Source organism: Bos mutus, chromosome 5 (assembly GCF_027580195.1).
Source record: "Bos mutus isolate GX-2022 chromosome 5, NWIPB_WYAK_1.1, whole genome shotgun sequence".
Lineage (NCBI taxonomy): Eukaryota > Metazoa > Chordata > Mammalia > Artiodactyla > Bovidae > Bos > Bos mutus.
The window spans coordinates 44,278,484-44,295,528 of record NC_091621.1 but is presented as its reverse complement, the minus strand read 5'-3'; the positions used below and the strand labels follow the sequence as shown (position 1 = coordinate 44,295,528).

Sequence of the window (17,045 nt, the reverse complement as noted above, 5' to 3'; positions counted from 1 at the left end):
CTCCCTTATGCTCTTGGGGTCCCCAGCCTGCAGCTGCTCTAGGCTAAAGAGGAAGGTGGATTTAGTATGTAAAGCATACTAACGCCTCTCTTCATCGCACTGTGCTCGTACCCTAGAATTTCTTCTCACTCTCCTCTCTCTTAGAAAGCTGCAGAGTAGAATGGTGAGGAGGCTTTGAGGCCACCTGGATTCAAGATCCAGCTCTGTTACTTATTTGTTGTTACGATTTTAGGCAACTAACTCAGTTGCCAAGGCTCCATTTTCTTATGGATGAAATACGGATAATGACTGACAGTAACCTATTTTATCAGATTATGAGGGTTAAATGAAAATTCACAAAAAGTCCTGACTACAGTGCCTGGCCCAGAATAAGGACTCAGAACAAATGGAATTATGATGATGCTTTTGCGGTCATACAGACCATGGCTGCTCCCTCTGTTCCTTGGCAGGGTGGCAGGAGGAGACTCTCAGAGCTAATATTCAACATATTTAGCATTCACACACGTGGCACAGGCCAGTAGGACCCTTGTGCATAAGCCAGACCAAGAGTCTACAGTCACTAGGGCCAAAGTCACAGGACACTGCACTGGTTCCAAATGGGCCCCAGGTTATCTCACACTGAGAACTCCGGAAGCAGAAGAAAATAAAAACTGCTGAGTATGTACACAGTGGGGCCCAACCTGCCTCTCTCCGTTATCTCCTGCTCACCAGACCACACCCATGCTCCAGTCACGGTGAACTCATGGTTCTAAACACTTTAATGTTGTTCACGCCTCTCTGTCTTTTCATGCACTGTTCTTTAGACCCAAACTACTCTTTCTTCTCTTCTCCAACAAGTGAAATGTTTATTAAACATACTTTAATACTTCAAGGTACAGTTCAAATATCACCTTTTCAACATTTAACTTTCTCACACAGAATTACCCTTCCTGCTGGTGTGTTCCCACTACACTTTGTACTTCTGTTATAGCACTTAATATAGTATTGTCATTTTGTTTACACAGTGATCTCCCTCATTGGACCCCGAGATCCTTACAGGCTGTTAAAGTGCTGTACTCAGTATGCCAGCAAATATGGAAAACTCAGCAGTGGTCACAGGATTGGAAAAGGTCAGTTTTTATTCCAATCCCAAAGAAAGGCAATGCCAAAGAATGTTCAAACTATGCAAAACTATACTCATTTCACATGCCAGCATAGTAATGCTCAAAATTCTCCAAGCGAGGCTTCAACAGTACGTGAACCGAGAACTTCCAGATGTTCAAGCTGGACTTAAAAAAGGTAGACAAAAAAAAAAAAAAAAAAAGGTAGACAAACCAGAGATCAAATTGCCAACATCCGCTGGATCACAGAAAAAGCAAGGGAATTCCAGAAAAACATCTACTTCTGTTTCATTGACTGCACTAAAGCCTTTGACGGTATGGATCACAACAAACTGGAAAATTCTTAAAGAGATGGGAATACCAGACCACCTTACCTGCCTCCTGAGAAATCTGCATGCAGGTCAAGAAGCAATAGTTAGAACCAAACATGGAACAACAGACTGGTTCCAAACTGGGAAAGGAGTACATCAAGGCTATAGATTGTCACCCTGCTTATTTAACTTCTATGCAGATTACATCATGTGAAATGCCAGGCTGAACCACAAACTGGAATCAAGATTGCTGGGAGAAATATCAACAATCTCAGATATGCAGATGATACCACCCTTATGGCAGAAAGCGAAGAACAACATAAAATGCCTCTTGATGAAGGTCAAAGGGGAGACTGAAAAAGCTGGCTTAAAACTCAACATTCAAAAAAATGAAGATCATGGCATCCGGTTGCATCACTTCATGGCAAACAGATGGGAAAACAATGGAAACAGTGAGAGACTTTATTTTCTTGGGCTCCAAAATCACTGCAGATGGTGGCTGCAGCCACAAAATTAAAAGACGCCTGCTCCTTGGAAGAAAAGCTATAACAAACCTAGACAGCATATTAAAAAGCAGAAACATTACTTAGCTGACAAAGGTCTGTCTAGTCAAAGCTATGGTTTTGCCAGTAGTCATGTATGCATGTGATAGTTGGACCATAAAGAAGGCTGAGTGCCAAAGAATTGATGCTTTTTAGCTGTGGTGTCGAAGACTCTTGAGAGTCCCTTGGACTGCAAGGAGATCAAACCAGTCAATCTTAAAGGAAATCAATCCTGAATATTCATTAGAAGGACTGATGCTAAAGCTGAAGCTCCAATACTTTGGCCACCTGATGAGAAGAGCCAACTCGTTAGAAAAGACTGATGCTGGGAAAGACTGAAGACGGGAGAACAAGGGGACGACAGAGGACGAGATGGTTGGAGGGCATCACTGACTCAACGGACATGAGTTTGAGCAAGCTCCAGGAGATGGTGAAGGACAGGGAAGCCTGGCATACTGCATTCCATGAGGTCACAAAGAGTCGGACACGACTGAGCGACTGAACAACAACTGTGACTTTCTTGGCTGAGCAAGCAGATGTCATATAATACCTGTCTGGGACAAGGTAGACAGTTCATACATATTTGCTGACTGAATGAATGAACCTCTTAGTCATGAGGAGATGATGTAGCTAAAATCAACTAACTTATTACTATATCCAACTTTATGCAAGGTGTCTAATTGACGTTTTCCACGCTATAGCTCATCCACTCATAAAAATTCATTAATTTTAGTTTGAAAAGTTTTCTTATGTTTTCTATATCTTAGATTGAGGCAGAGCAAGGCCTCATAGGCAGGGCCTCATACTGAGGCAATGCAAAATTATCTAAAAATGACAGAAATTATCTAAAAATGACAGAAAACAAAACCTGTAATACACTCTCTAGAGACAGCATGGCATGGTAGAAAGACGAGTACTAAATTCACAGATCCCAGGAACTGAAACCTGGGTGATTCCACATACTAGGTGAGGGAATTTCAGCCGTAAATTAACGTTTCTGAGCCAAAATTTTTTCTCACTTGTAAAAATATGCAACATTCTACTGACAGTTCCCTAATATTGGTGATCCTCAGGAATACAGAAAACTGGAGAGGCATTAATAATACCTAGAATTTGGGTGGTATCATCAACTAAAACAGCAGATGAAATAAGATAAGTAGGTTTGAGGGAAGAAAATTAGTTCAATTTTGAATACACTGAGTTGCCTACGGGAAGTCCAGATAGAGCTGCCTGGCAAGACACTGAATATTTAAGGAGTGTTCCAGGCTGGAGATATAGACTCAAGAGTAGTGAGAGAATGGATGAGATCAGTCAGGAAGTGTGCCAAGTGAGAGGAACACAGGCCAAGGACTGAACCCACGGGAATGTCAACACTTAAGGGAAAGGTGGAAGAAATGAAGGAGAAAGAAGAGAAAGAATAGTCCAAGGTGTAAGATGAATTAGGCCAAGGAAGTAAAGAGCTGCAAGAATCAGGGAGTCATGAATAGTGCTAAATACAGCAAAGAGGTTCAGTGAGATAAGAACTGAAAAAAATATCGATTAGATTTGGCAATTTGAGATCACGGAGGATCTTATACTGAGAATGCAGTCAAGAGGGGAGGATGAGAGTCAGGCTGCAAGGATGGAGGGGTGGGTGGGAGATGCGTGGGTGGTGAGGGCAAGTCAAAGGCGACTCTTTAAAAGCTTCAGTGGCGTGGAAAGACAGATTACGCCTCCTGGGGGCATGGGGTCAAGCGTGGATTGATGAAGATGGGAAGGCTTTGAGTACGTTTATAGGCTGAGGGGAAGAACCACTCTGAAAGGGGAAGACTGAAAGTACAGAAAAGAGAGGGGATGACTGAGAGTCAAGTGCCAGAGAAGGTTGACAGGCAGGGTCAAAGGCACAAGGAGCAGGACTGACCTTGAGAAGCAGATGGGTTGGGCACCTTATCCTCTGAAATTGGGGGACTCTTTTATTCAAACTTAATTCCACAGGCCAAAGTGTATAGATTCACAGTGTCTGGAATATGACTGCGTCTTCAGAGCAGATATCAAACATATCGCTAGAGTCAGAGTTGACTCTAGAAATTTCATTTCATGGGGAAATCTTAATCTTGAATTCTGTCAAACAGAGTTATACACAAAGAATTTACAGCTCATGTAAATTTGGAATCGATCAGTAAGAGAAGCATCCCTCTGTACAATGATGTCACAGTCTTACTCTCCTTGACTTAGAAGGGATTTAAACTCTGGTAAATTATAAATCTAATAAATTAGAGAAGATGATCAATATCACTGTAATCTTGAGACATCCTTCAGCATTTAAATGGTCATTATTAAATACCCCATTCAACAGGTTAATTCTTAATAGAATAAAATTATTTCATGACCTATGCTCTGTAGGAACTATCAGAGACCAATTCCTAAAATTACCAGTCAGTGGGATTTTACGGTTCAGGAGATTTGCTAATAAAAATAATACACATCCAAGAATTCAGGTAAAAGCTGTTACACCACAATGTGGCTCAGACCTTTGGAGCTGCAACTCAGAACTTGTACAAGGTCCAGAGAAGACCTGAGGTTCTTTTCTGGGGAAAATGCTAGGTTTATCTATATGTGCCCCTATAGCTCACATGAATGCTGAAACCTACTGAACTCCCACCTATGTAAAAATCTGAGATTGACAAACTCAACGGGGTGACAATACTGGCTTTTACACAACTCAGAATATCTGCAGTATGGGTCCTTTCAAAGATTATAATTTGACTTCCCTGGTGGCTCAGATGGTATAGGTCCTTTCAAAGATTAAAGTTTAGTATTTGCTAAAAGTCTATTTAAGACAGCACTGTAGCCCTTGATTCTTCTGGATTCTCCAAGTTTAGGTCTCTGTACCAAGGTTAGAGTACCACAATCTTTAAAGTACCTGGACTCTATTAACTTTATTAATGTACCTATCACTACCTGCAATAATTTTTATTTCTTTAACAGTTTATTATCTGTCTCCCCAACAAAAACTAACTTCCAAGCATAGTATATAGAACTTGCCTGCTTTGTTCCCAAGGGCATGGAACAGAACCTAGGTATGTAGAAATTGCTCAGTAACAATTTATCAAGTTGTCAGATAAAGGACTGAATGTCCTTAAGCCTCTACAATCAATCACAAAGTCCTTTCAGTTTATACTCACTTTTGATGTCACCGAGTCCCCTCACTTTTCACTTCCACCCCGATCGTTTGTTTAGACCCTCACCATCACTACTTCATAGCCGGCCGCTCTGTCCAAGCTCTCTTTCCCTCTGGTCCATACCACACATCACTGTCACACTCACCTCCTGAAGGCACAACTTTAATCACATATCCTTACTCCCATTCAAAACTCTTCAGCCGTTCTCTATTACTTAACAAGTGAAGACCAGACTTCTCAGTCTAACATTACAAGCTCTCCATGACTTGGCTCCAGCACTCCCTTCCCAGAGTCACTGCCCACTCTCCAAATTCCAATCAAATGAGACGAGTCCACTTTCTCTTACACTGTCCTACGCCCTGGTTTCTGAGTCTTTGTTCATATTCTTCTCTCTGCCTATAATGTTACAGTCTATCTCTCATTTCTAAAATCCAAACCCTAATCCAAACATTACTCCTACTATGAAGTAAATAAGGCCTGTTCTGAGGCCCCCTATCAAAAGTGATATCACACTACACACTATTATAAGCTACAGAAGGGTAAAAACTGACTTTATTAATCTTTGTTTCCCACAAGCGAACCCAATACCCCCAAGGCCTCACACAGAGGAAGTACTCAAGAAGTAATGACTGAATAAACAGATCATATTTTATATGAGATAACCCAAACTAATATATATTCCACGTCAGTTTCTCTCATTTCCGTTAGAGTCAGTTAATACTGGGAGGGTAGCACAACTCCCACGGCCAAGAAAGCAGCCAAACAATAAAAGAAGACGGGACAGAACAACTTAGAATATTCAGGAAATTACATCCTTTGTATAATAAAGACTTGAGACCAATAAATCAAGAAGAGCACTAGGTGGAGGCCATCACCTAGTGGTCTCTTGATGACATCGCTCCTCATTCTAAGGCTCTACAAGAGGAGAGGTCAGACTGGTGGCATGTAACAGTAGTTCAGCCCTCCAAAATCTCTAAAATATCAGGAAACCTATTTCCTGATCTACTTGTTCAGCCCCTAAAGGAAACTAATTCTTCAGGAAAGGAAAAGATACGCTGGTAATCGGTCTTTTCCCCCAGAGAGTTCCATTTAGTTTGGTAGATGGGAAAACTTTTCATTTGGGGAAAAAAAAAAAACCCATGATGTACCCTTTCATGGTCAAAGCACTTAGAAAAGTACATTGTGTTTTCATATGCATTACCTCATAAGACTAACTCATTCATTTAACAGATACGGGTTGAACACTTACTATAGGGCATGAACACACTGCTCTGGCTAATGAGCTTACAAGAGGATGAACAAACAAACAAATATATCGTATGCTAGGTGTATAATGGAGAAAAATGAAGCAGGGCTGGTACAATAGGCTGTTTTGTTTTGTACTGGGTAGGCAAGAAATATTCTTCACAACAGCACTGTAGGATACCTGGGAGCTTAGTTATTAGCATAATTTTAATCTTCCAGATTAGGGAAACTGAGATGCTGAATGGTTAAGTGACATGCCGGAGATTCTCCAGAATCAAGTGGAAATGGGATTAGAAACAAGGTTTCCCAACTTCTGGTCTATTACTAAAGCTATAAAAGAGGAATGTGATTTAAGAATGCTTAAGTTCCTTTCCATCTAGATAATCATACACATAGAATAGAAAAGAACTCTGTATATGAATGTCATTAACCCATCACCCTTATAATGGCCTTCCAGCCACTGGCTCACAAGCATTTGCCTCAATTTGATTTGGTGAATAAAATAATGGAAACATTTTGTTTTTTTATATTGTTGCAAAACACTTTTTTAAAACAAAGTTTTAAAACATCTAATTTTTATTTAAAACGGAAGGCAGCATCTAGGCTTATTATTGGAGTAGACAATGGCACCCCACTCCAGTACTCTTGCCTGGAAAATCCCACGGACGGAGGAGCCTAGTAGGCTGCAGTCCATGGGATCGCTGGGAGTCGGACACGACTGAGGGACTTCACTTTCACTTTTCACTTTCATGCATTGGAGAAGGAAATGGCAACCCACTCCAGTGTTCTTGCCTGGAGAATCCCAGGGATGGGGGAGCCTGTTGGGCTGCCGTTTATGGGATCACACAGAGTCGGACACGACTGAAGCGACTTAGCAGCAGCAGCAGCAGCAGGCTTATTATGCAAAAACAGGCAATGTTAATATCATATTAGCAATATTTCAAATCACACGTAATGAACATACTCTCCTTTAACTGTCTCTGCTCTGCACACCTGTTGAAAGTGTGTGAAACTAGATTCAGCACGGATTTTCTGCCAGGAGCTCATGGGTCTGTGTGTGTGAGAGCCTTAACAGTTCTTCATTTGAGGAAGCTGATGGCACTAATACTAGTGAGGTAAGGAGAAAACTGTCAACGTTGCTGGGAACGGAGGCCCTGCCATACCTAACCTGTTGTTCAGTCGCTCAGTCATGTCTGACTCTTTGAGACCCCATGGACTACAGCACACCAGGCTTCCCTGTCCTTCACTATCTCCCAGAGTTTGCTCAAACTCATGTCCATTGAGTCAGTGATACCATCCAACCATCTCATCCTCTGTTGTCCCCTTTGCCTCCTGCCCTCAATCTTTCCCAGTATCAGGGTCTTTTTCAGTGAGTTGGCTCTTCGCATCAGGTGGCCAAAGTACTGGAAGTTAAACCTAAAAACCACTTCTTATCAAACACAGGGCTGAGATCTTAATGTGTCAGGAGGAGAAATCAGTTTCAATGTAAAGAATCAAGTTAGGCTATTAGGAAAAAGAGGCTTCAGGGCTAGGCCTGGATGAATCGGGAGAGTGTCACGAGGTGAAGTTAAAGGACAGAGTATATTCCAAGAGGAGGGAATGAAGACCAGAAGGCAGGGAGGACACTAGGGAAACACAATAGCTTGCTACAGTAAACATATATGATAGGCATACATGTAAAATGTATGTCTAGTTGCCCACTCTTACCTTGCAGATATTACAGACAAGGAAGCTGAAGCCCAGAGAATTTAAGTGATTTGGCCAAGGGCAGACAAGGGGCAAAGGCAGAACTAAAATGAAGGTTTTTATATTCCCAGTAGGTACTCTTTTCACTGCACCATTCTGCTGGTAAGCTCGGGGATTGATAATTGAAAGGAAAGATAATTTTCCTTTGAAAGTAAAAAAATGTGAAGACGTAGGTTAAGTAAAAGTGTCGTGTGTTAGTCGCTCAGTCTTGTCTGACTCTACGGACTGTAGCCTGCCAGGCTCCTCTGTCCAGGGAGTTCTCCAGGCATGAATATAGGAGTGGGTAGCCATTCCCTTCTCCAGGGGATCTTCCTGACCCAGGGATTGAACCTGAGTCTCCTGCATTGCAGGCAGATTCTTTATGGTCTGAGCCACCAGGGAAGCTCTGGTTAAATAAATTCCCTCCAAATTACAGGTATAGCTGAACAGTGGTAGCAATACTGATACTGAGCCCAAGTCTCCTGAACAAATTGTCCAGGGCTACCAGACTACTTAGAGCTCCTTCACTTGAGAAGGTAAAACAATGGAGCTAACACACAGACCTCCTTTCCCTGAGAAGCATGGCCTTCTTAGGGCCCATGCTAAGAAGGGCTATTACACCACAGGAATCATCAGGGATGTGAGTGAAAAAGCAGGTCCCCCAGCCCATCTCCATATGTGCACGTCCAGTTTCAGAAGAACCGAACCAACTGAGACAGAAGGTCAATTAATGAAAAATTAGAAAAGTGGAAAACTAGAAACACGTTGTAACAAACTGACAGGAGGCACTGGCTTTTGACAAAGTTATTTTACATTATTAAACTTATAAAATGAGGAGGCTGAACTAGATGATGTCTAAGGCCACCATATTCTAATTTTCTATGATTCTAGGTTGACTCCAATTTGCAAGAAATGACAGACATGAAAACTTGAAGGTAAACTGAACTTTAGGAGACCATATGTACTTTTTTAATGCAATAGGTATATACCCTATTTAAAAGCACATAATCAATCCTATAATTTGGATTTTTGTTTATAGGACTTTCTTACAAGAGAGCATATCCACTGAACAAAAAGGATACACATAACAGTCACTGGTTTTCAGGAACAGGAGAAAGAGTAGAAGCTAACTCTGAAGGCCTTCTTTCAACTTAATCCATAGATTTTCTTGCTGCCAACTTAAGACAGCTCTTAGAAATATACAAGGCCGTTTAAAATTCAACAAATTGCTATAAGCAAACATGGCCCATTCTTTTTAACTTTGCATAATATTTCATAAAACAAAAAAATCAAGAGTCATTTAACCACTCACTATACAGAAAATAAATAATTTTTAAAAATTCAACAAGTTATTATTAAGAATTGGAGAGTATAGTTTGTAGTGAAGACAGAAAGACTAGGAGCAACAGAGAAAAAGTCCTTGGTTTGATTCACTAAAGAAAGTGTGGAAGGGGAGAAATGAACTGAAAATTTACCCTGTTAAAACTTAAGATTCTACAGTATGAAAGAAGGGAAAACAAATAACAAAATTAAGACTTTAATTGACTTTAAAAAATAACAGAAAGAAAACCAAGAACAAAGGCATTCACGTCAGTTCAAGTTCCTAAAAATAACTTGTTTGTTTTTGCTTGTACATATACTGTTATAAATAGCTTCCCTCATAGCTCAGTCAGTAAAGAATCTGCCTGCAATGCAGGAGACCTGGGTTCAATTCCTGGGTCAGTAAGATCCCCTGGAGAAGGAAATGGCTACCCATTCCAGGATTCTTGCCTGGAGAATTCCATGGACAGAGGAGCCTAGCAGGCTACATACAGTCCATGGGGTCACAAGAGTTGGACACGATTTAGTGACTAAACCACCACCACCATACTGTGTAAAGAAACTCTGGAAGATACTACTAACAGTGCTTACCTGTTCAGGGAGGCAGGACATGCGCAGATGAGAGATGGGTATAAACGGGAGACTTTTTACTGAGGTCTTCTTTACTGAATAGCTTTTACTGAACTTTTAACCATGGAAACATATTACCTATTTTATTTTTATTTTTTGGCTACAGCACATGGCTTATGGGATCTCAGTTTCCCAGCCAAGGATCAAACCCACACCCCCTGCAGTGGGAGCATGAAGTCTTAACCACTGGATCACCAGGAAAGTCCTTATATTACCTATTTTTAATATTAAATACATTTAAAAGTTTAAATGTCCTTTAAATTCAATTATTTGCAGGTAACACTTGAAAAACAAGAAAGTCAAAGAACGGAGACATCCAAACAAAGTACCAAGAAGCGAAGAACATGTTGTAGCACCGGGAGGTCTGAGACAATTCAAGGAAAGGGTGATCTGGATTGTGGAGGACCATCTGGGGAAGTCAGGTGAAAAGTTCCATGAATACCACTGTTCAGGGCCTCACGTAACTCACGACAGCTCACACCAGTGCCAGCTTGTACAACAGTACCTTGAAAATGGGAAACACATATCTCATGGCCCTGTGTCCCTGGACACTGTAAAGTCTACAATGGATGAAACCAGAACTTTACTAATAGGGAACTAGTTTTCTTTCATCCTCTAAAATAAAGAGAGAAGGAAATGAGAAACCAGTTTCCATGAGTCCCAAAAATGATCAATGAGGTAGAAAACGAGAACCAAAAAGAAAAAATTTAAGAAATCCATTTGTAGCATTAAGCAAAGAAAAGAGATTTTACTTTGCAAGAATTACTTAAGGCAGCCCTTGAGAAACAAACAGAAAGAATGTCCTTACTTAAGGTCATTTCTCCTCTCAGGATGTTTTGGTTTGTGGGTTGATTCCCAGTGTGCTTCCTCATAGGGGAGACCTTGCTAATCCAGCCCAGTGAAAGGCCTATTTAGTAAGAAGTATTAGTAATGCTGGTGAAGATATGCAAGTGAATTTAAACAAGCCTATTTCTTTAATCAACTGAAAAAGTCCTTATTTAAAAATAAAATTAATACCTCTGAAGTGCTACTAATGCTCTCTCTTGTCATGGGTGTTTATTTGCTTTATAATAATCATTAAACTAAGCATTTATATTTTATATATATAAAAGCATTTATATTTTAAGAATTTTTCTGCATGGTGGTGTATTTCAGTTTTGTTTTTTTTTTAAAGAATTTTAAAAACACAATTAAAGTTATCCTTTCCATAAACTATTTACCCTGTGGTGAGGCCAAAGGCCAAAATCAGATTTCCTATCATGAAGAGTCAGTCCCCTACTGGACTGCCATTAACATCTGGCCTACCCAAAAAGGGGTAGCCATTAGGGCCAGAGACCCACTGTCTTTGGGTCCTCACTTCCAAGTTAGCACCACTGAAGTCTAAGGCATTGGGAATGAAAAGAGGTTGTCTACAGGGCAGGAACCAGGGGAAAAGGCATGCCAAGGAAAACTAGGTTCTGACAATGAACCTAGCTCTCTAGTTTTAAGAAGACGAAATTTAATTTGTATTTGAGTTGGAAAAACAAATAGTTCAAATAAAAGTAAAGAGGTTTTAGCCACCTGAAAGGCCAGGGTCCAAAGGGCCTTACCTATCAGTTTATTGCCATAAGGCTTCTCTGGTGGCTCAGAGGGTAAAGCGTCTGCCTGCAATGCGGGAGACCCAGGTTCAATCCCTGGGTCGGCAAGATCCCCTGGAGAAGGAAATGGCAACCCACTCCAGTACTCTTGCCTGGAAAATCCCGGTCAGGGGAGTCTGGGAGTCTACAGTCCATGGGGTTGCAAAGAGTTGGACTTTCACTTTATTGCCATAGGAGTATTTTCTGAAAAAGTTCTACTAAGACTATGGATGCAAGAGCAGGAAAGAGGAGGGAAATATATCTTAAAATATTTCAAAATTTTACAATCAACAAAATATTCTTCTGAAAACAGCCTAAGATTCCATGTTTCCTTATTCACTAACCCAGATATTTAAACCTTGTCTCCTTCCTCACCCACCTACCCCTATTCAGCAAAGGCCAGATTAAAACTTTAGATTTTAAAAGAGGGAGAAGTAAACAAGGAAATCAAAGACACTTTATGAAAACTTAGCCCCAGAATTTGACACTTGACCAAGTCCTTAGAGGTCTTATTCAACCTCTCAGTTTCTACCACGTCTATGAGACATTTAGGCAGAGTGGTGAAGTGACTTGCTAAAGGACATGAACTAGTTTTGAGAAGATTTTTTCTTTATTTACTACTTCCCCCCACCATGAACTATTTGTGGCAGCTTAAAAAACAAACATACTAAAAAGATAACTATAAATAATAAACATGGTGAATTATGATAGAACAAGGATTTCTTCTAATCTAGTACTTTTTTATATCATATGATGTTTTGTTCCTTAAACTTTCTAAATTTCCCAGTAGAAGTTATAGGCTACCAATTCTGCTTTGTTCCCAGTAGATAGCTGTTCTGAGCTGCAAGAGAAGTGAGCAGGTGAAGGGTCATTTTGTGTAGACAATTACTCAACTGTTTTTGCCACTTGGAACTAAGATGCCTCCACAACTACAGCTTAATCAAGAGATCTGTTCACCTCGAGTCTTACTTCTGGCCAGTTGTTAAGACAAAGAAACAGAAATTTCTTCCCAAACTGAGACTGAAAGGCAATTTTAGTTAAGGTCAGTTTAGAAGGCAGTTTGGTTAATAAAGGCAGTTAAGCTTTATATTTGTAAATATATAATTACACAAAGTCCTTTTCCCCTTCATCTGGAAACACCTATGGATTTAATTCTTCCAATGACACCTGTCAAATGAGGGATCTCTAACATGCTATCTGATGTCAGCCTTTAGCATTTATGGCTAACTACTTGGCTTTTGGATTAACTGGGGGCTTTGCCTCTTCCCTTGTTGCTTAGTTTCAAAAGATAATCATGAGAAAGAAACCGCCCCCCCCCCAAAAAAAAAGAAACCCAAAGTTTGGTCAAATATGTTAGGGAAATTTGTAACTCTTGGCCAAATGAAGATCAGTATTTCTTTCACTCACATTCCCTGTTAGCAGGAATAACAGAACTGATTCTCATGTTAAGAATCAGTGCTGGTGGAACTCAGACAACGTGTAACAAGGCCAAAGACCTGGCCTTCTCACTGGCCCAGTTTGGTTTACTCTATTCTATTCCTGTCCCCGTGGTTATGATCTAATGTCACAAAGGAGGCGAGGTTAGAGTACAAATTCATCTCTATTACATTAACAATAGGCTCTGTCGATACTGCAATATCATTTTTATATTTAAAGATAGGATTCTGAATGTGTGTGTGAGCAAGATTCTACAGGGCTGTACCATCTCTCAGTATGCCAATTTTTCTTGCACTATATCAAACAGTCCCCATTTCATTTATGTAACCCCCCCTTTTTTTTTAAAATAAATCTTTTTCTGATTTGACATGGAGCCAAAAACAGAAGTCTTATTAACAGATTGAGAAGTGCCAAGACCCACAAATGACTCTTGGTAGCAATTAAAACAAAAAAGAACCCTCATAAACTGGAACTGAAACAAAAGTTTAACTACTTATCCAAACTCTGGCAAAGAGACACAACTCTTTCTCCCCATCTCCCCTAAGTCTGTTAGGAAAAGGGGATCTGAAGCTGCTGCTCCTTCTCCAACTCACTTTCTGCGTCAAATAGTATGGGTCAAAGTCCTCCAGGGGAACCGCGACCAAGCCTTGTGGGATGTCCCCATAGATGAAAGGCAAACTCTTCCCTGCCTCCAGGTCACTGTTTGGCTTGGGCTTGCTGTCCTCATCGTCCTCCCGATGACTGCCATCGGCCTTGGGTGGCTTCTTGAGCTTGCTCTCGGCGATGCGCCTCTCGATGTTTGCCAGTGACTCAGGGGTGAAAGGCTTGAAACTATCAGGGCCTGGTGGTGCGAGCAGCCGCGCTGCCATCTTCTCATCCTGCAGCAGCTTCGTTAGTTATGCTGCGTCCAGGACAGGTCAGCTCTGGAAGAAACAGCAACACAGACCTCATTAATCAATCACTACTCTAAAAGGAGGCCAGACCAAACCACCTCACGCTCAACCTCTATTCACAGTCTTCGCAACATGTAGTTTCTTCCATGACACGGTTATTTTTCTCTTCAGAAAATCTGTGGCATGAACGGACAAGGCAATGTTCATAACCACCCCCTCAGGGGAATGAGCAGCCAAGGAGATCAAAACATGGGGGTCTTCTGGATTGCTAGTTTTTATCACTGACTTAGATACTACTCCCCTGGTGGCTCAGACGGTAAAGCGTCTGTCTACAATCGGGAGACCTGGGTTCCATCCCTGGGTCAGAAAGTTCCCTGGAGAAGGAAAAGGCAACCCACTCCAGTACTCTTGCCTAGAAAATCCCATGGACGGAGGAGCCTGGGGTCCATGGGGTCGCAAAGAGTCTGAGCAACTTCATTTTCACTTTCGACACAACTCACCATCAGGGACCAACTCCAAAGATACATTCCATACCCTCTATGTTTAAGTGAAGAAAGTCAGGCAAATACAAATACTATATGCTATCACTGTACGTGGGATCTAAAAATGACAACAGACTAGAGAATATAACAAAAAAGAAGCAGACTCACAGATACAGACAAGAAATCACTGGTTCGTTGTTTAGTTGCTAATTCATGTCCAGCTCTTTTGCGACCTCATGGAATGTAGCCTGCCAGGCACCTCTGTCCATGGGATTTCCCAGGCAAGAATATTGGAGTGGGTTGTCATTTCCTTCTCCAGGGAACCTTCCCGACCCATGGATTGAACCCATGCCTCCTGTATCGGCAAGTGGATTCTTCACCACTGAGCCACCAGGGAAGCCCAAACTAGTGGTTACCAGTGAGGAAAGGGGAGGAAAGGGGGGTAATATAGGGATGGAGAGGTACAAACTATTAGGTATAAAGTAAGCTACAAGGATATAAAGGACAACACAGGGAATGTAGCCAATATTTTATAATAACTATAAATGGAATATAACCTTTAAAAATTGTGAATCACAAAATTATATACCTGTAACTTATATAATATTGTACAGCAACTGTACTTTAATAAAGAACATAAAAGATTTTCTTATAGACAACATTTTAAAAAAAGGTATATTCCATACTCTCAAGGAACGTCTATTCTAAGTAAATGAGGATATTTAACATGACCCAGAGGTGCACATCTATGCTCAAGTCGTCTTCTTCCAAGGACCGCACAAGGGCAAACTGTCACTCTTTTCACATTTCAGCTTCTGAAAACACTAAACCCTTCAAAACTTTGGAGGCACAACAAATAGCATAAAAGCACTTCCATGGGCTTCGGCTCTTTTGTTTCAAGTTCTTTTTCAATTCACAAAGTTTTGTAAAAATTGGTCTGGGATAAAAGTCCAGACCAAGCTGATGACCAAGCTCATGCCAGAGAAAATCACAAAGCAATTTTCTTCAAGGAGAGGGCAGACATTGCTCCCCGTACCTCCCACTCAGCAACAGGAAAGCAAGTGGAGGCGGAATCTTAGACACTTTCCTCTGAGGCAATATAGCCTTGCAGGGTGAACGACAGCAGAAAGGCCCCTGAGCTGGGCTCATGCCAGAAGGGCAGGAAGTGACAACTGAATCACAGTTCAAATTCCCTTCTCAACAGAGAACCTGAAGGAGTGCCATACTAGAGCCAACGATTTCTGAGCAAGGTATCTGAAAAACCCATTTTCATGTATGTTTATACAGAGCCCTAGGTTACTGAAATACACATCTGGGAACAAGGGGCTCCCTAATGTCAAAGCCACAGTGTTATAAAGGCCACAGCAGGTGGGTCTCCCTGTGAAAGCTCTAGTAGTGCGGTGTTGCTGCTTCTCCCCTTCATTGTGTGAGCTCTACAGACTATCCAGGAAATTGTCTTAAAAGGCCAAAGACTGTTCCTTTCCTCCCACTTAGCCCTTAGGGTCCTCTTCAAGGCAAGTATCCATAAAACTTGAGGCTCCTCAAGAGAACAGTAGTAGAGTTATCTCTAAATAATTTGGCAGTGAAATACCCAAGGGCTCTTTCCATATTACAAATACACCTGCAGAGAGCCCCAATTCTCCAATGGTGGCAAGGTGGTGGTGGCATTTTCCAAAGGCAGTGCATGGTATCCACGCGGGCTGATCGCTCACTGGGCTACAGACTGGCACCAGGGAGGCCAGAACCACAAGTTCGCTCCCACTGCACGCACACAAGACGCCGTCCCACAGATGGCGGGATCAAAGAAATCATTTCACATATGAGGCATGGGATTTTAGAGCTGCGAGGGATTTTATATATCCAGACCATTTCAAGAATTAGAAAACTTGCAGTCAAAAGAGATGAAACTTGCCCAAAGTCACAGGCCAAGGGAAAAAAAAATCACAAAGAACTCTGACTCCTCCTGCTCATACTTCTTTTATTATGACAAATATCAGTTGCCCATCTTCTGATCCTACTCCGACTCCCACTACTCCTCAACAGGAAAAATCTGGTTCGAGCAAATCACAAGCTAATGCCAATGGTTCTACTGATCTAAGACTTTACTCATACTGTTTTCCCCAAACCTAAAATTCCTTTCCTTTTATCAGTCTCTGAATTGCCTCCAATAAAACCTTACTCCTCCAGAGAACCTTCCCATCAGCTCTAGCCTTTACTAATTTTTTTCCATGCGTGAACTCCTACAGCTTTGTCATGATCACAGTTAACATTCATCACATGTTTGCTATGTTCAGGTATTGTTCCAAGCACCTTGCTTGTATTAAGTCATTTAATCTCCAGAAAAAAATCAAAAGCAGATATTATTATCGTCCCCATTTAACAGATGAGGAAAAAGAGGCAGAGACTAATTAACATAGCTTGTCCAAAGCTACACAGATGAAAAACAACAAAGTCAGGATTCAAGACATCCTATTCACGTTTGTTTTGGCTCTCTGTTATTAATTACTTGCACTGTGTAAATCCTGAGGGCTTGAGGGGTATCTTAAACTTCTTTTGTATCCTTTTCAGAGAGAATAAGATTAT

At 41.1% G+C, this 17,045-nt stretch overlaps 1 protein-coding gene across 2 annotated transcripts in view; it reads right to left on the bottom strand.

Moving 5' to 3' along the window:
* Positions 1 to 13,998, bottom strand: part of SCN8A (sodium voltage-gated channel alpha subunit 8) — a 123,845-nt gene extending 109,847 nt beyond the window's left edge. For both annotated transcript variants that reach the window (XM_070370822.1, XM_005908705.2), the window contains exon 1: positions 13,681 to 13,998. In XM_070370822.1, coding sequence (XP_070226923.1) covers positions 13,681 to 13,956 — 276 coding nt within the window. In that variant the 5' untranslated portion in view covers positions 13,957 to 13,998. The remainder of the gene's footprint in view (positions 1 to 13,680) is intronic.
* Between the last annotated feature and the right edge of the window lie 3,047 nt (positions 13,999 to 17,045).